This window comes from Cricetulus griseus, chromosome 2 (assembly GCF_003668045.3).
Source record: "Cricetulus griseus strain 17A/GY chromosome 2, alternate assembly CriGri-PICRH-1.0, whole genome shotgun sequence".
Lineage (NCBI taxonomy): Eukaryota > Metazoa > Chordata > Mammalia > Rodentia > Cricetidae > Cricetulus > Cricetulus griseus.
In genome coordinates, this window is record NC_048595.1 from 257690797 (window position 1) to 257710122 (window position 19326).

Genomic DNA, 19326 nt, shown 5'->3' on the forward strand with positions numbered 1-19326 from the left:
ATGTCCTCCTCACCCCTCTTCTTCTCCCTTTCTCATTCTCCTAGTTCCCACTCCCCTCCTCCATGCTCCCAATTTGCTCAGGAGATCTTGTCCCTTTCCCCTTCCCCGGGAAAGGACATGTATGTCTCTCGTAGAGTCTTCCTTGTTGCCTAGCTTCTCTGGTGGTTTTGATTATAGGCTGGAAATCCTTTGCTCTATGTGTAAAATCCATATGTCAGAGAGTGCATAGCATGTTTGTCTTTTTGTGACTGGGTTACCTCGCTCAGGATGGTTTCTTCTAGTTCCATCCATTTGCCTGCAATTTTCAAGATGCCATTGTTTTTTTTTTTCTGCTGAGTAGTACTCCATTGTGTAAATGTACCACATTTTCTGTATCCATTCTTCAGTTGAGGGGCATCTAGGTTGCTTCCAGGTTCTGGCTATTACAAACAATGCTGCTATGAACATAGTTGAACAGATGTCCTTGTTGTATGAATGTGCATCTTTTGTGTATATGCCTAAGAGTGGAATTGCTGGATCTTGTAGTAGACTGATTCCCATTTTCCTGAGGAATTGCCATACTGATTTCCAAAGTTAGAGCCAGATTTTTAATATTATCTTAAAGGCTGATTCCTCCCAGCTAGGGACCAGGAATGGAAATAGCTTATGTACAAGTGTTAAAACAAACAAACAAAAAACAAAACCAGAATGTGTGTTTACCACTTCTTAGTTGTGGGACTAATTATGGTTATTACAGTAAGTGTGTGTGGGCATTTATAGGAACTTCAGGGATGCTTGTCACTGAGACCATTCCTTCTATAAAATTATCACCCAGTGTTAAGCCTTCCCATTGACAAGACGTTTTCAGGCATGCACAGCACTTTGCACATGAAGCCAGAAATGACACTGTTTGAATATATGGCACATTTAGAATAATTTCCTGATTCATCTACACTAACACCATCGATGGTGAAACACACTGTATGTGAAACTAATCTTGTTTGCGCATTTTTATTTTATTTGGACAATTGATTTATTTTCTAGCAGGAAGAGGTCAATCTGAATATCCTGTCTTTGAGTAGGGACAGTTAACTTTGGATTAAAAAGAAAAAAATCAAACTGAATGATATTCCGTTCATTGTTCACCAGAGACTTTGTCATCACTTTCCAGTCTTAGTTGAACCAAGTACCACCACTTTCCTCACTAGAGTTCTTGGGGGAATGCTATTTTTCTTTAAACTCTTATTTCCAGAGTTGTATTTGAGCATAACCATACTCTGGGGGAGAGTCAATTAATCCCCCAATGTAAAGAGCTTGTTCTAATAGGAATTGAAACATTAAATATGCAGAATTTTAACAAACTAAGAGACAGTGTGATTACAAATAAATTCTCTAAGTTGACTTAAATGCATGACCTTTCTTTTTTTTTTTAAGTAGCTACTTTAAAGAGACAATAATTCAGCTGTCAAAAAAAGTGATAATTGTTTCTACTATTACAAAAGCAAATTTGGGCAAATGTTTGTTGGCTTCATATCCATGAAGCAGAAACTAAGATTATAACCCAAGACAAAGGAGCATTAATATGCATCGTTTTAGAAATTAAAGTCCTCTGAGATTGTATTTCCTCCAGAAATACCTAAGGGCTAAATTTGTGCATATGGCATTCGTGTGGCCACCTGTAAATAAGGAGCAGTTTAAACTATTCGTTTAAAAGTGAATAAATATCCAATTGCTTCATAAACGTTGGTCAATGTATACAAACATCAAAATGGTTACAGAAATTGAAATGTATCTTTTGACTGTCTTGTTTGCATGAAAATGGAAACAGTAACGACACTTCCTTTTCAAAATCAGATTCTGCGCAATTCCTCAGTAACCGCCATGACTCTGTGTCCCAAATAAGGAAGGCCTATGAGATGGTGAATTCGCTTTTCTATTTCTGAGGAGCTCGATGAGATCTGATTTTATTAGACAATAGCTCCTATTTTTTAATTTATTGCGTTTAGGTACTGTCGAAATTAATTCAGAGATTTACGAATACACATTAATATAATTCTGCATCCATTTATGTAAATGAACGCAATGTCCCAGAGAAGATTAAATTTACAGCATCTTATAAAAAGACAAAAAGAATACACTTGATTGACAAGCATAATTACCTGGGTAGCGAATTCTCGCGCTACAGTTAGCCGCAGCTGCTACTCTGACGTCACAGGTTGCCATGGTAGCAGCAGCCCTGAAGGAAAAGGGGTGGAGCTAAACACTCACTGCGGTGCTGCGCTGCGTCTGCAGAGGACAAGGAAGGCTCCTCTGCAGGGCTGACATCTTCCAAAATGAGCGGCCTGGATGAGGGCAATGAGCTCCCTCTCACTAACACCACGACCCCTGCCCCTGCCCGGGAAGATCTGGATCTGAATCAGGATCAGGGGCTCTGCGAGGAAACTGACGCAGCAGCGCGGGCGATGGAGGCTGCAGGTGAGGCCGGTGCGGAGGGAGGCGCGCCCCCGGATTCCGAGCACTGCGGACCTGCGCTTTGCCCTGCAGTGTCTGAGAATCATGGTGCTGAGGCGGCCGGAGAGGGGCTGGAGGATGCTCTGTCTCCATCAAAGGGCGGGGATGGAGCCTCAGCCCCTGCGGCAGTTGATGACAGCAATAAAAATGGCTGTCAGCTTGGAGGGCCGCGCAGCCCTGCTGGGCCGAAAGCTCTGGAAGCCTGTGGTGCCGTGGGCCTGGGGTCTCAGATGATGCCGGGGGTGAAGAAGACCAAGGAAATGATGGCGACGAAGTGCGCCATCTCTGCGCCCGCGGGAAAGGAGGGAGAAGCAGGGGCGGCGATGCCGGAAAAGAAGGGGGTACCGAAAGAAAAAAAGGTAGCTGGAGGAGGGAAGGAGGAGAATCGTCCTAGGCCCCCGAAGATCAATAATTGCATGGACTCGCTGGAGGCCATCGATCAAGAGCTGTCAAATGTAAATGCGCAGGCCGACAGGGCCTTCCTCCAGCTGGAACGCAAATTCGGGCGGATGAGAAGGCTGCACATGCAGCGCCGAAGTTTCATCATCCAAAATATCCCAGGTTTCTGGGTCACCGCTTTTCGGAACCACCCCCAGCTGTCACCAATGATCAGTGGCCAAGATGAAGACATGATGAGATACATGATCAATTTAGAGGTGGAGGAGCTTAAGCACCCAAGAGCAGGCTGCAAGTTTAAGTTCATCTTTCAAAGCAACCCCTACTTCCGAAACGAGGGGCTGGTCAAGGAATATGAGCGCAGATCCTCCGGTCGAGTGGTGTCGCTCTCTACTCCAATCCGCTGGCACCGGGGCCAAGAACCCCAGGCCCATATCCACAGGAATCGTGAGGGGAACACGATTCCCAGTTTCTTCAATTGGTTCTCAGACCACAGCCTCCTAGAATTCGACAGAATAGCTGAAATTATCAAAGGGGAGCTATGGTCCAATCCCCTGCAATACTATCTGATGGGCGATGGGCCACGCAGAGGAGTTCGAGTCCCACCAAGACAGCCAGTGGAGAGTCCCAGGTCCTTCAGGTTCCAGTCTGGCTAAACTCTGCCCTTTCAAGAAGCTCCTGCAGGAGAGTCCTACCATCTCCTCGGCTTGGCTAGCAGCATGCAGCCTTCTGTCTGCTTTCTCTTCCTGTTGGATTGTGTCCTTTGGTTCTTCTAAGTCTCCAGTAGTTTCAAGACTGTGGCTTCCAAGTCTGTGCTCTTCTTTCTCTAGGCCATCATGACATTCTGCATAGTGTTAATGGTGTTCCAAGTGCATGGCCTCCGAACTGCTTCTATGCCAAGCTCACAGTGCTGTAGTGTGTACTGCCTTCCTTTGCATGGCTTGGTTCCTGTCTGTGACCATGTCTTCTTCCAGTTTTGAAAAGTGGTTCTCTACCACAAGAAAGCTTGACACATCCTTACCAAGAACTAGCCAGGTTTCATACTGTGTCCCTGATGTCTATGTACTGTGATGAAGTGTGACTTTCACCACTGCAAGATGGAACTGTATCCCAACCCAGCCGTCAGCCCAACAGGACATTCCAACTGATTCTAGCTGTCTTCTTGGGCCTTTGCTCTTTGCCCTGCTTGTTATTAGTATAAAGGCTGGTGGGTGACTACTAGTCATGAGTGAAGTAACAGTCGAGGAGTGTTTTATGTTTCCACATTGGTCTTGTACCTTTGGTTACTGTGCATCGTGATCAGCTACTGGTGAGTATGAAGACCTGTGCAATTGCCCACCAGTTCTCTTCTGGTTGAGCTTTGCACAGGCCAACACTGTTCCTCAGGAACTAATGACCTAAGCTCCTAGGCAGCACACAGGATCACTTACAGTATGTAGCATTGCTCACGACTCAGTTGGCTATTGGGCAGGATGTGTAGTCACATGTGGCAGTGCCCAAGGCAAACTGGAGTGGCTCCCTTCTAGCAGTTAGTTTCTTCTGAGCCCTAGCCAATAAATTATTCCGAATCCAGGCAACTTTGTTAGGTAACCCCCCTCTTCCTTCGTCCACACCCACTCTGATTAAGTCCAAGCTGCCTAGGTCAGGGTGGTTAGAAATCATTTGTGGCACACAGGGTTTGCTGTGTCTTTCTCTCACTGACTCTTCTCTCTTTTTTTTTTCCCTGTTCTTTTCTCTTTGAAGCAGTTACAGCCAGAGACAGAAAAAACTGGCAGCAGGGTTTTTTTTTTCCTCCCTCCCCCATTGTTCACAGGCAGAAAAAAAAGGTACTGTAGTGTCCAAATCTCTTGCTGCCCTCACTATTTCACACTTCTCTTAGCAACATTTGAAAATGTCAAGGGAGACAACCTCCACTCTTCCCTCCTAACCCTTTCTACCATACGCTGTGTATTTCTTAAGCTCTAGTTTGAGAATCTGGGAGAAGAGAAAGAACACTTTCAATGACAGACTGTACCTCCGTGTTGCAGAATGTGAACGAACCAGCTATGACTGCACCTGTTTCTAAAGCCGCCTGGTCTTTGGGCCTCAGCCTGTAGAATGATCAGAGAGCAGCCATGTGTGTCATTCCTGTTCAGTTTGTCCGACCTTGGCCCTTCTTTATCAGTTTTTGAATTTCCTTCCTTGTTTCCATCCTAACAAAGGAGGGAGTGGGCTGTAGAGTGCATTGTGGGAGACTCCAAGCCTCTTCTGAGGGATGGGGGATGTGAGGAGTCTGGGTTTACAGGACATGCTCCAGTAGGTACACAGCAGTGACAGAGGCTCCTAGTTCTGAGCCTGCAGCTGTCACCCTCATCCATTCCCTTTCTGCCTTAAAGGACTTGTCGGAAGCTCCTCCAGGTCTCAGGAGATCTGGATACCTTCGTGGAGGCTGGGAATTTAAGCAGAGGACTAGAGGGAAAGGGAGCATGTTACAGAGTGAGTTCTAGGCCGGCTGTGATGACTTGCAGGAGCAGGGTTGGGGGCAGGGTTCCCTGAGGCACATTCCAGGGCGGAATGGGGAGATCAGATGGGTTGGGATTTAAAAGGGATGCTTGGAGGATTTTCCTATAGCTTTTCCTAATTCTCAACTGCACCAATAGATCTTTTAAAAACAGATGTAAGTCTGGGTGGTTTTTCCCTTCAGATTCCAGGAGTGACCTTTGTCTGTGGGAGATCAATGGTGTGCACTCCTTATCCCATTATGCTTGACCAAACCCTATTACTCCCTGTCAGCTGACTGGCAGAATTGATGTTTACAAGCCTGCCTTTTGCTTATAATTGAAACAAGTGCAAACATTTGAATTTCTGTCCTTTGCAGTATGAAGATTCCTGTGAATATTCATTACTAGATTAACTTATTCTGGTGTCTGTCCATCTATAGCTGTATTCTTAGAAACACAATCCGCACAATGTGATCTTTGACGTCTGAAGATTTTGAAAACTGTTGCTGTGTCTTGTAAAAGTGATTTCAAAAGGAAAAATGTAACTTGTCCTACTGGTATTTCTTGCTGTAGTAATACTTGACATTATGTTCTTAACCAGTGTGGGGACTAGAATTGCTATCACAGTAAATGAGAATCTTAGTCCTTTGTCTTTTCCTGTGTGCTTGAAGGAAAACTATGTTACTGTTATGTTTCTTGTCTTCACCAAAAAGAAATAAATGAATAAAGATGAATAAAAGGCTCTGTGCTGTCTGGGCTAATACAGGCTGGGCAGTGATGAAGGTCTTCACTTCTGTTCACTGGGCAACATGAACTGAGCAGACCAAAATTATTATTATTTTTTGGCCAGCAGGTGGGAGACTATCTGAACTCATTTTGAGGCTGCACAGAGAATAACTAGGGGAACTGGGTGTGGCAGCACACATCTGTGACTGCAGCTCTGGGGAGCCTGAGGAAGGAGGAGCTGGAATATGAGGCCAGCTTGGGCTACAAAGCAACTCACAGGCAGCTGGGCTGATTATATATATATATATATATATATATATATATATATATATCCTTTTATATAGCCTTAATACAAGATGTATATATGGTATATACATGGCACTCATCTATCATCTATGACCTATCTATCTATCTATCTATCTATCTATCTATCTATCTATCTATCTATCTAGTATTAAGACTGTATCAAAAGAAGGAAATTAAGACCTAAAACTGAGCAAGAAAAAAATAAATTCAAGGGAATGGAGCAGGGGAAGGGCTGTAGGAATGAACCGGCTGTTTGGCAAGTGACGTAGATAGGATGTCAGAGTCTAAATTTCACAATAGATTAAGCAGAGCAGAAGCCATGTTACCCTGCAGCGAGGGAGTGGCGCTGTCTCATCAAAAGAAGGAATACCTTTGTTAGACTAAAGCTGAAAATAAAGGAATGGCAGTGTACAGTGGTATGCTCTGGTTACATCTAGGATAGGAAAAAGGCAGAGGCTGCAACAGATGGTTAACCTGCAAGAGAAACCGCAGCTCTCTTCCCAAGCCCAGGAATCAATGTCAGCAACACCTGCATGTAGGAAATGGGCCAGGTGCCAGCAAGTTCAGACTATCCAGCTACTTGATAGTTTTTAACTAAGCAGAAATCTTGGTCCATTTGTCAATTTTTTTGCTTAGATGGCTAAAATATTTGGTTATTCATTTTCATAAACCATTTAGCATACATACCTTTCTTAACACAGATAATGCAGACGTGTTTAGCCTCTAAACCTTTATGGAATAGTGGCTGGGAAAACCATCACTCATAACTGAAGTTATGAAATATTTTAAGTGTGTCTAGATATATTCAGTCACATGCTTATATTTTGGGTGTTCCTATTAACCATTTTGTCCTTTGAGATGGTGTCACCATGTGTGTAGTCCAGGCTGGTTTCTGGCTCTTGATCGTCCTGCTTCTGTCCCCCTAAGTGGCAGGATTACAGGTATGTAGCACAGAGCACTTCTTTCAAAGCAGCACACTGTTTAGGGAGATTATTTGGCACTCACAGACCCCATGATGTTTCTTACAGAGGCTATTTTAAGCCCCATAAGACTCAGACCGAGGGAGGAGCTGTTAGCATAAATGGAAGCAAGGGTGGCTCACAAAGAGTATCTTTCCAATGACAACCATATTATAAGTGATAAAAATCAGTATAGGTCCTAAGCCGGGCATTGGTGGCGCATGCCTTTTAATCCCAGCACTCGGGAGGCAGAGGCAGGCGGATCTCTGTGAGTTCGAGGCCAGCCTGGTCTCCAGAGAGAGTGCCAGGATAGGCTCCAAAGCTACACAGAGAAACCCTGTCTTGAAAAACCAAAAAAAAAAAAAAAAAAAAAATCAGTATAGGTCCTTAAGTTATCATAAAAAACACACTGGTTATGTTAGAAAGTTCCATGCTTTTTAGTATATATAACTATGAAGGAAGAAACACGGGCTGGAAAGATAGCTCAGTGGTTAAGAGCACTGTGGCTCTTGTAGAGGACTCCAGTTTGGTTCCTGGCACACACATCTAGTGGCTCACATTTATAATCCAGCCTCAGGGAATCTAATGCTTTCTTCTGGCTTCCATGGCAGTTACATACATCTTCACATACAGATAAGCAGGCACACACATAGATAACAATGATATCATAGAAATGATAAACAGCTTTTTGTTAATATTCAAAAAAGACTTAATCATTTTATGTGTGGGTGCCTGGTGCCTATAGAGACCAGGAGGCCAGAAGAGGGCTTCAGACCCCTTGGAACTGGAGTTACAAGACAGGTCTTCTGCAAGAGCAGCAAGTACTCTTAAACTTGGAGCCACCCACCTCTCCAGCTCCCTCTTTTTAATTTATGTGATACTATTTAATGTAATATTTTTATCATTGTGTGTATCTGGGCATGTGTGACACAGCATACGTGGAGGGATGACAGAACATGGAAGTGGGGCCGGTTCTTTCTTTCCACCTTTTCTTGGGTTTCAGGTGATCAGACTTGGGCAGTAAGCACTTTTACCCACAAAGCCATCTTGTCAGCCCCATGTTTATCTTCCTTATTCAGTTAGAAACACTGGCACTTTGTATGAACCAGGACATAAAATCTAAATGTAGCTTAATAAGGAAGCACTCACTAGAGTCAGCAGTGACAAGCCGGTGGGTGTGTTACAAGGGGAAAGGTGCTCCAAATTCTGACTCCTCTGTAAGATGGAAAAGGAGAGGTCAGATAAGCTGCTGGTGCCTCGTCAAGGTCTTCAAGTGGGAACTGGGAAAGGACTTTCCACCTGAAATTACTTTCGTCATATTCTTCAGTGGTCTAAAAAAGTATTTTTAAAATTTGGGCTTCTCAATTCTTATATCAACAATCATTTATAAGCAATGAAACACATATTTTTGGGCACTTACCCCAAGTGTGATGACCTGAGTTTAATCCCTGGGACATGCATGTAGAGGGAAAGAAACACACACACACACACACACACAGACACACACACACACACACAAATGCAATAAGCATTCTTGTCCAGTAACACAAGAAACTCCCATAGGGAAAAATAGCTTTATTTTAAAGCAAAGTGAAATTTCTACTTAAAGCATACAATAGACAGCATCTTTTATTTGGCCCTAAGCTTGATTGTGAGTGCTCAGTATAACACTCAAATGACATTTTGGATATCAAATACATCACTGTGTATGTATACTTATTGACCAACATCAGAGATATGGATGATAAGAAAAAAAGTTATCCTTTTAATTACCCTGAGACATGCATCCTCATAGTACACTTGGGATCTATCTGAACATTTACAAATTTTTAAAAAATAGTTTTTCAGTGCATATGTTAATATGCTAAATTCTAAGAAAACATAACAGTAATGTTTTCTAGTCCTGTCTATTATGGAGAGTGAGGTTAACAGGCAAAAGGGGGCCAGGAACTTACAAACGTCAACTGAATCCAAACATCTTGTGTGAACATGATCTGATGCAAATGGTACTAATGTAACTAACTGAACCTACAGAGGACACACCTACCCTGACCTGGAGTGGACTGATAACACTCCACAGAGTGCTTCTTTAAGCCACTTAGTATTCTCTCTTCCCAAGGACAAAGCTGAAACTGAGTTTAATAGGTAAAAATTCAACTTCTTCCTAATGGGAAAAATTGATACTAAGGGATAAGGCTATATTATCTCAAGAAATCGTGTCTCTTTATTTGTGCATTTTGAGAAAAAAAGAAATAGCAAAAAGTTCAATATCTTGGGAAAAAAAAGGAGTTTTACTAGACTCGTGTTTGGCTATCAATTCTGGTTAAACTTTTCGATATGAACATAGGAAAGATATGAATATTCAGCTGTATTTATCCATACAAATCTATTTTATAGCACAGGGTGTACTCACTAGGTCTCAATCACAGTTGAGAACCACATTCAATGGTAGGCTAGTTCAAAAGCCATTGCTGGGCCCTGCTCCTGAAACTTCTGATTCAGGAAGTTTGGAACACAGCACTCAAATGTGCATTTTGAAGATCTATGTTGCTCTGCTGGTTTGTGGACCAGGCTTGGAAACTGTTGGACTAAGGAGATGTATAAATATATGCTTGCATATGTGTTAGTTATCATCTAGGGAGAATCCTCAAAACTACTATATAGAAAATATTAATCATGTTCTTTTCTAGTTTAGGTTACTAAAATTTTTACTATAACAAGAACTGTTAAACATTAAAGTGATTTATATAAAATGATACATGTTTTTAAAAAGACAGATTAACAAGTACCCATTTGGTCAATTTTCATTGAAAAATTGTTCCTATAAAACACCTGTAGTTTTTGAAAATTAACATTTTCAACAGTATGTCTGTTGCACGTACGGTTGGTTCATTTTTCAGTAAATACTATTTTACTGTCTGTGTCTTGAGAATACAAGGTATAATGAACCAATGGATAGTAACCAGCTGTTTTTGAACTGTTTGTAGAGAATCTTGTAAATTTGTAGTCCAGGGGTAACTCTGTGAAGGAGGGAAGGAAAAAAAATGAATGTTTTATAAGCTCCAAAGTCCTTCCATAAATACAAACAGATTAAAATTCAGCATTTCATGAGCAGAACAAGGACAACAATAATAGTTACATTAAAGTGAATGGGAAAATGACCCTGAAGCTTCCACACTACACAAAGAACTGCAGATAACAGGGAATGCTGGGAGTGGGAGGCACTGGGAGGTACTGAGAGGCTCTTCCCTGGCAGTGCCCAGGGAAGAGCACAGCACTTATTATCCAGTGCCCAACTGTTAACCTTGAAAACAGGTACATACAAGCAGCATTATGCAGACAGAGTAGTTTGTAGTTATGTATTTAGGAATATATATGTAGATACATATATGGATGTTACAGCAATTAATGAAAAAGGCCATGTTTCTGAAAGAGCAAGGAGGGATACATGGGAGAATTTGGAAGGAGGAAAAGGAAGGGGAAATGATGTAATTATAGTGTCAAAACAAAAGTCGTAGTAAAACTATTCATTGTTTCTATTTTATCGGTAATTTTGAAACCTGTGCTACAGACAGCTTGGCACCAAGGTTATAGAGTATAGGGTAAGTATTAAAATTTACAATATGATGTTTGCCAAATCACATTTACATATACTACATATAATCCCCAGAACTCTGCCCAAATTGTACTTTCTATTAGGTGCTACAGAGAGGCATCAAGGCTCAAGCAGTTAATCTTTATCAGATAAAAACTACCACTGGATATGAAGAGCAAACATTGCTTTCTTGATGTCAGAGAAAGCCACGTTTACTGTGAACAGGAAAACCTGTAACACAGTAAACATCATTTACCCTGGATTCTGGGTATTTAAATATGAATGACATTAACTAAGTAACATGCAAAACAGCAATGCTACTTATAGTAACAACAAAGCTTTGTTATTATTAAGAAATATGGAGGTGCTAGGTGGTGGTGACACACACCTTTAATCCCAGCACTCGGGAGGCAGAGGCAGGTGGATCTCTGTGAGACCAGCCTGGTCTACAGATCAAGTTCCAGGACAGCCAGGGCAACAGAGAGAAACCCTGTCTTGAAAAACAAAAATAAAGACAAACAAAAAATATGGGGGCTTGGGTTGGAGAGATGGCTCAGAGGTTAAGAGCATGGGTTGTTCTTCCAAAGATTCTGAGTTCAATTTCCAACAACCACATGGTGGCTCACAACCATCAGTAATGAGATCTGGTGCCCTCTTCTGGCCTGCAGAGATACATGCAGGCAGAACACTGTATCCACAATAAATAAATCTTTTTTTTTTTTTTTTTTTTTAAAGAAATATGGGGGCTGGAATGGTGGCTCCACAATTAAAAGCTGCTCTTCCTGAGGATTTGGATTTGCTTCCCGGCATCCACATAATGTCATTCACAAACACCTGGGTCTCCAGTTTCAGGGGTCTGATGCCCTCTTCTGCCCTGCCCCCCATCATCTTAAAAAGTGGGGTTGGTTGGAGATAGCTCAGTGGTTAGGAACAAATACTGCTCTCACAGAGGACCCCAGGCTAGCCAACTGGTCAGCAGGCTAGAGAGCTGTCTATACCTGGCCTCCCCTTCCCAGAATCCACATCAAATGGCTCACACTGATGTAACTGCAGCTCCAAGAGGATCTGATGCCTATGTGGACACCTGCATGCCAGTGCACATCCAAGCAGACACAGATATACACAGACACACATATTTAAATTAATAAAAACAAATCTCAAAGAAGGAGAAGAACTAGAAAAAGAAAAGAAATCAGGGAGCTGGCGAGATGACACAGGGGTTAACACTGCTTGCTGCTTCATCAAGAGGATCAGAGTTCAGATCCCAACATTAATGTTAGGCAGCTCACCAACACCTATGCCTTTGACTTCCATGGTATCTAAAGCCCTCTTCTGGCCTGTATGGGACTTACACATATGTGTGTACACATAGTTATACACAATGCACTAAAAAGAATAGAAAATAAAAAAAAATATTAACCCAAGGTTGGGGAGGTGGCTCTGAGTTGGATCCCCACAACCCACATTGAAACCCCACTGCTGGGGACGTGGGTATAGACAGCTCTCTGGCTTGCTGACCAGCTAGCTAGCCCACCCTACTTGGTTACTTGGTGAGATCCAGGCCTGTGAAGGAGAAAAGTGAAAGTGGATGTGCGCGCGCACACACGTATAGAAGAGGTAAACTAAGGTTAAAGTTAAAGATCACCAAATTAGGGATTCATGAGAAAATTGCATCAGCAAGAAGGAAACAGTTACATGTGCTGTAGGAAGTCACTGATGGCAGCTGACTCTCAGAACAAAATGGCAAAGAACTCCCTTCTCCTGATCTTGCTTACTGTAGCAACCTTCTCTTCAATTCTGCCACGAATACACAATATCAGCCATACTATCCCAATTATGGAGTGATTAAATGAAGTGAACCAAAATGTATACATTCCCACCCTGTAAAGCAACACAGAGAAACAGAATGGCTCCTGGGACTTCCACAGATATCAGCAGGATTTGAATCCTAAAGGATTTTGCCTTTCGCATGTGTAAATTCACGGCCATCACACTTTTTCTTCGAGCTGCCTTTCTTATTCTGAGGTAAGTAATGCAATGGTGTCTAACTACCCAGTCTGTGGCTGACATAATCAAGCCAGGGGTGTGTAGGAGACACAACTTATTCCCAAGAATGTGATTACCATGCTACATTGTGAGGAAGTGTCTCCCACATCAGAACAAATAAGGTACAACCCCTGCCCCCCTTCCCAGCCATGAAACAGGGCTTTTTTCAGTTTTGTTTGACAAGAGCATTAGCTCTTCTGAGAGAAGCCAGCCCTGTGGAGTTCTCTCCTAGGGTGTAGAGAGAAAGCATAAGAAAGGCAGGCCTGAAGAGATAGATGCTGAGCTTCAGTCCCTGTGAAAATGTGGTCTCTGCCTTAATTCATTACAGCAGAGACTGACTGCAGGAGTTGGCCAGGCCCATTATCTCTTCCAGTTCCTACCTTAGAAGGTACAGGAGTTACTGAAAAGTTTACCCAACCTCAGTGGACTCTTTGGGGGAAAGCAGCCCAAAGCCATGTTCATCTTACCGGGCTTCCTAAGCATCTTGTCCTGGTGATTCTCCCAACTTGTATCCAATTTTTTCAAACAGATTTTTTTTTGTAGTTGGGTCCAGAAAGGAGTGTGTGTGTCAGGCTGCCATATTTAGAAGCTCTTTCCCCTAAAAATAACTCAGTATACAGACTGAGTAGGATATATTTAGGAGTGTGTGTGTGTGTGTGTGTGTGTGTGTGTGTGTGTGTGTGTGTATAACAATTAATGAAAAAAGAGGCCATGAATTTGAAAGAGAACAAGGAGGGGTGTATGAGAGGGTTTGGAGGAAGGAAAGGAAAGGGAAGTGAGAAATGACGTAATTAAATTATAATCTCAAATATAAAGGAAAAACCAACAATGTCTTGGAAGACTCCTCCTTTTGAGACAACACAGTTAGGATTTAACAGCTACTACCTTTGACAGGGAGGCTTCCCAGGTATCCTGCATTACCTGCAATTGCTTCGAGGCTCGGAATTGCAATGGTGCTGTAGGTGCTGATTCTCCTAGAGGACCACGTATAAACCAAAGAGTCTTCTGCATTCCCTCGTCTTGAGACTGAGTCAATAAAATAGGAGCCCCATTTATTAGATAAGGAGTTTAGAGGCTTAACCTTTGGTGGCTGGAAGAGAAAGAACAACTGTGATTAGAATGGGATTTTGCCGTGAACTGGTCTTGTAAGTGTTTTCAGTCACTAAACAGAAGTAGGGAAATGCTATAGGAACACATGAGCCCAGTTTGGGAACATAATACATTTTTGCAAAGAAAGTAATAGTCCCTTATTATGAGGGCCTTTTAATGTGACCCAGAATTGGCTCTTTAGATGGTCAATTGTCACAATCTGAAGACTATCCTTAAGTATATAAGATATTTTCCCTATGATTAAAATAATTCCAATTTACCTATCATTATTACTAGTATTATTGAAGGATAATTAAAAAATCTATTTTAATAGAGAGCCACTATGGGCTTAGAGAGAAACCTGTGCTATAGTAACTCCCAAGAATCCACAAAGAGGACCCCAACACAGACTCCTAGCAATAGTGTAGAGGATGCCTGAACTGGCCTACCCCTGTAATCAAATTGATGAATACCCCAATTATCATCATAGAGTCCTCATCCAGTAACTGATGGAATGAGTCATAGAGATCCACAACCAAGAACCAGGCCAAGTTCTGGAAATCCAGGTGAAGAGAGGGAGGAGGGAATATATGAGCAAGGGAGGTCAAGATCATGAGGGAGAAATCTACAGAGACAGCTGAACCAAGATCATGGAAACTCATGAACTCTAGACCAACAACTATGGAGACTCCAGGGGACTGAACTAGGCCCTCCATATGTGGCAGACAGTTGTGAAGCTTGGACTATCAGAGAGGCCCTGGCAGTAGGAACATGATACAAGTCAGGTACATGAGCTAGCTTGTTGGAGCCCATTCCCTATGGTGGGATGCCATGCTCAGCCTTTATGCATGGGAGAGGGGCCTGGCCCTGCCCCAAACTATTGTGCCAGACTATGTTGGGTCCTCATGGGAACTCTTACCTGTGAGGAGGAGTGGACTGTGGGTGGACTAGGGGGGTGGGGTGAGGAGGGGACTGTGGGTGGACTGGGGGGGTGGGGTGGGAGGGGACTGTGGGTGGACTTGGGGGGGGTGGGGTGAGGAGGGGACTGTGGGTGGACTAGGGGGTGGGGTGAGGAGGGGACTGTGGGTGGACTGGGGGTGGGGTGAGGAGGGGACTGTGGGTGGACTGGGGGGGAGGGGGACTGTGGGTGGAGGGGGGTGAGGAGGGGACTGTGGTGGACTGGAGGAGGGGACTGTGGGTGGACTGGGGGGTGGGGTGAGGAGGGGACTGTGGGTGGACTGGGGGGGTGGGGTGGGAGGGGACTGTGGGGGTTGGATGGGGTGGGTGGAGGGGACTGTGGGTGGACTGGGGGGTGGGGTGAGAAGGGGACTGTGGGTGGACTAGGGGGTGGGGTGGGAGGGGACTGTGGGTGGACTGGGGGGTGGGTGAGGAGGGGACTGTGGAGGACTAGGGGGGTAGACTGGGGGGTGGGTGAGGAGAGGACTGTGGGTGGACTGGGGGGGTGGGGTGAGGAGGGACTGTGGGTGGAACTGGGGGGGTGGGGTGAGGAGAGGACTGTGGGTGGACTGGGGGGGTGGGGTGAGGAGGGGACTTGTGGGTGGACTGGGGGTGGGTGAGGAGACTGACTGGGGGGGTGGACTGTGGGTGGACTGGGGTGGGGTGAGGAGGGACTGTGGGTGACTGGGGGGTGGGGTGAGGAGGGGACTGTGGGGTGGACTGTGGGGTGAGGAGGGGACTGTGGGTGACTGGGGTGGGTGAGGAGGGGACTGTGGGTGGACTGGGGGGGTGGGTGAGGAGGGACTGTGGGTGGACTGGGGGGTGGGGTGGGAGGGAGAACTGTGGTTGGAATGTAAAATGAAATAAAAAAATAGAAAAAATAAAAAAATACAACTTCATTGGAATTTTCTCATTTAGTATTTGCTTTTTAGAAGAGTGAGGACATGAAGACTTATTTATTGCTTTCAATATATTTGAGACATGAAGCCAGTATATCAATAAAGGTTTAAATTATTATTATTTATTTATTTATTTTAGATAGGCAGTCTCACTGTGTATTCCTGCTGGCCTGGAACTTACTCTGTAGACCAGGTTGGCTTCAGACTCACAGAGATCCGAGTGCCTCTGCCTCCCCAGTGCTGGGATTAAATGCATGCATTACCATGCCTGGGTTACTCCTTTGTTTTTTTCTAAAAGAGTATTTTCTAGCCTTCTCTGAGAATACTAGAGATAATATGCCCATTTCTAAGGCTAACCACAGACTCTTTCTTTCACAGGTAGACTGTGTATGGATTTCCCAAAGGGTAGGTATTTACATCTGTGTGTGGATATGTGTGTTCAGGACAGACGTCGAGGTTGAGCATCTTACTGGAATGGCTCGGTCTAACCCTTACTTTTTGAAACAGGTTCATTGTGAACATTGTGCTCACTGATTTAGCTAAAGCAGCTGGACAGCAAGCCCTGTGGATCCTCCTGTTTCCACTCCATACCCCCCCATAGGTATTACAAACAAGTGGCCTCAAATCTAGCTGTTTAAAAACATGGGTGCTGAGGACTGAACTCAGTCAGGTCCTTATGATTTTGAGGGAAGCACTTTACTGACTGAGCCAGTTTTCCCCGGCTCTGTTTCTTCTTCTTATCATTCCTTACAATGAGGTGACTGTCTTAGCTGCTTTTCTATTGATGTGATGAGACACCACGACCATGACAATTTACAGACGAATGCACTGGGGGCTTACAGTTAGGGTTAGAGTCCAGGAGCATCATGGTGGGAGCATGAGAGCAGGCATGAGGCTGCAGCAGCAGCTAAGAGCTTACATTCCTGTCTTCAAGCAGGACACAGAAAGCTAACTGTGAATGGCTTTGGCCCTTGAAACTTCAACGCCCACCTGTAGTGACATACTTCCTCTAACAAGGCCACACCTCTTTATCTTTCTCACATAGTTCCAGCAGCTTGGGGTTAGGTATTCAACCGATGGGGATCATTCTCATTCAAACCACTAAAATTAGAAAAATATATTCAAACTTTTCTTCAATAAACATGACATGTGTTTTACTTTCTGGTCTATAATCCCTCCAGAGGTTATTTTTATGTAAAGAATGAGGAAGGAGTTCAAAGTATTTTTCTCCTCCTTTCACTCCTGACTGGAATGTTCTGTTGGCTCCTGCATGTGTGATAAGTGGCCTTGTTTGGCTGCTGTTCTCTATTTACAACATTCCTCTTGACATCCCGGGACCAGGAGGTTACTTGGATTTTAGAATTTTTCAGTATTGAAAAATCCATCATCTGAAAATTCAGAATTCAAAGACTCCAGACACTGGAATTTTTTGAACAACATCATATTGGTGTTAAAAAATTTCAGAAACTGGCCAGGTATGGTGATTCATCCATATACTCCCAGAATTCAAGAGGATGAAGCAAGAGAACTTCAAGCTTGAGGCAAGCCTGGGCTACATAGTGAGGCTCAGACTCAAAAAACAAAAGTGTTCACAGATAGAATTCTGGGTTAGGTATGCTCACTTGGTACCAAGTCATGAGTTTGAGAGCGAAAAATTAGTACAGCTTTGTAATGTGGCTAAAAATCCCCATTTCCTTACCCATTTCATTTTCTTGGTCTTATGAGTGTTGACTCTTCTGTCTAAATACTGAAAACCTGCCCAAATCCTCCCAGGACTTTGCATAGCATCACATCAATTTTGTAAATAAACCCTACCATACCCTATTAAGTATATTTCTTACATTATGTAGGCTTGTATTTAAAAACTTTAACAGAAGCTTGCTTAAATTTTACAGATGTGTTTGGTGGGTTACTTCTTATGTGATGGGTGGGCTACTTCTTACAGTTGTTCACTTTGTTGTCTGTGTAGATAATTTGCCTCTCTCTACAGCTGTGACTATGATTGCTGTAGAGAATAGCTGTTGGCTCCAGCATTCTGACTGAACTTTCCTATTAATCTTGGTACCTTGGTGATTCTCTGCTAATGGTCACATAACTGTAAAATATGACAATTTGCTAAACTGCCTTTTAATTTTATTCCACATTATTTTTTTTTTTGTAATCAATAAGAGGTATACTCAATAAGAGGTATCCTTGTCTAGCTTAGAACCTGGAAGGAGACCTTACTGAGACCTGCCTGGGTCTCTCTCTCTCTCTCTCTCTCTCTCTCTCTCTCTCTCTCTCTCCACACCCCCCCAACCCCCACACCCACATTTTTCCTCTTCCTTCATTTTCTTCAAATATCTTACATTCCTACTGTGGATTTAGTGGACAGCCTTTCCTTAGTTAAAGGATAGTATCTTCTTTTTCTTACTTGTTAAAAATGTTCGCAAAGCAAATTATTTTTAACCTAATTTATAGATACAATATTCTAGGAAGTATGCAATTTCTTTTTGTTTTTAGTTAAAACAAGGAATAAAATTATAACAGTGACAAAGGAAGCCATAGGAGAGAGCTCCTCATCCCTTCAATACAAGGCTAACTGTATGGCACAGAGACTCTCCAAGTAAAAATCCCAGTCTCAGGAACAGACCTTTGGCCAGGCGTTGGTGATGCATGCCTTTAATCCCAGCACTGGGGAGGCAGAGGCAGGCGGAGCTCTGTGAGTTCGAGGCCAGCCTGGTCTACAGAGCGAGTGCCAGGATAGGTTCCAAAGCTACACAGAGAAACCCTGACTCGAAAGAAAAAAACAAACAAACAAAAACAAACAAACAACCCCCCCCCCCAAAAAAAATCCAGACCTTTGACTGGCTGATTGTTTATGATATATAAAGTAAAGAAACTTATTCCTCGGTCACTCTAATAGCCTTGCTAGTCACTAACATGTACCACTTTTCCTCATCTGTCACCAAGCTCTAACAGAAGAGTGGATAATCAGCTTATGTATCAAGATTATAGAAGAGAACTTTTGTACAAAAGCTTGTCAAGTTCCTTCCATTTGAGATGTCCCTGGACCTTATGCTTCCTGTCACAAATCCAGGGAGGAAAAAGTTGTTATTGTTTGATGCAGCTTTAGGCAATAAAACATGAACCACAGAACTCAACAAAACCCACGTGGAGTTTATTGGGAAAGGGAGTGAAGGGAGGGGTAGGTGTTGTCGGACCAGGAGAGGAAATTGAAAGCGAGAGAACCGGCTGGAGGCCCTTGCTTAAAAGGGAAAGCTTGCACACGCATACAGAGTCCTTACGCAGCCACTTAAGGCATAAGTAACGCAGGGCCCTTTGAACTGTCTAAGCATCTGCCTGAATGCTGATGTGCATACCCTGCCAGTTGTCAGGGGGCA

The 19326-nt window shown here is 43.4% G+C and overlaps 2 protein-coding genes across 3 annotated transcripts in view; one reads left to right on the forward strand and one right to left on the reverse strand.

The window, feature by feature from the left end:
- The first annotated feature begins 498 nt into the window (after positions 1-498).
- On the forward strand, positions 499-6131 carry Tspyl4 (TSPY like 4). Its single transcript, XM_027402132.2, has one exon. It carries the CDS (start codon positions 2313-2315, stop codon positions 3540-3542), a length of 1230 nt encoding a protein of 409 aa, XP_027257933.1. The 5' UTR covers positions 499-2312; the 3' UTR covers positions 3543-6131.
- A 2786-nt stretch (positions 6132-8917) lies between these two features.
- Nt5dc1 (5'-nucleotidase domain containing 1) overlaps positions 8918-19326 on the reverse strand; it is a 107095-nt gene continuing 96686 nt past the window's right edge. For both annotated transcript variants that reach the window (XM_027402134.1, XM_027402133.1), the window contains exons 11-12: positions 13920-14088; positions 8918-10377 (exon numbers count right to left, since the gene is read on the reverse strand). In XM_027402134.1, the coding sequence (XP_027257935.1) occupies positions 10247-10377; positions 13920-14088 (300 nt within the window). In that variant the 3' untranslated portion in view covers positions 8918-10246. The remainder of the gene's footprint in view (positions 10378-13919; positions 14089-19326) is intronic.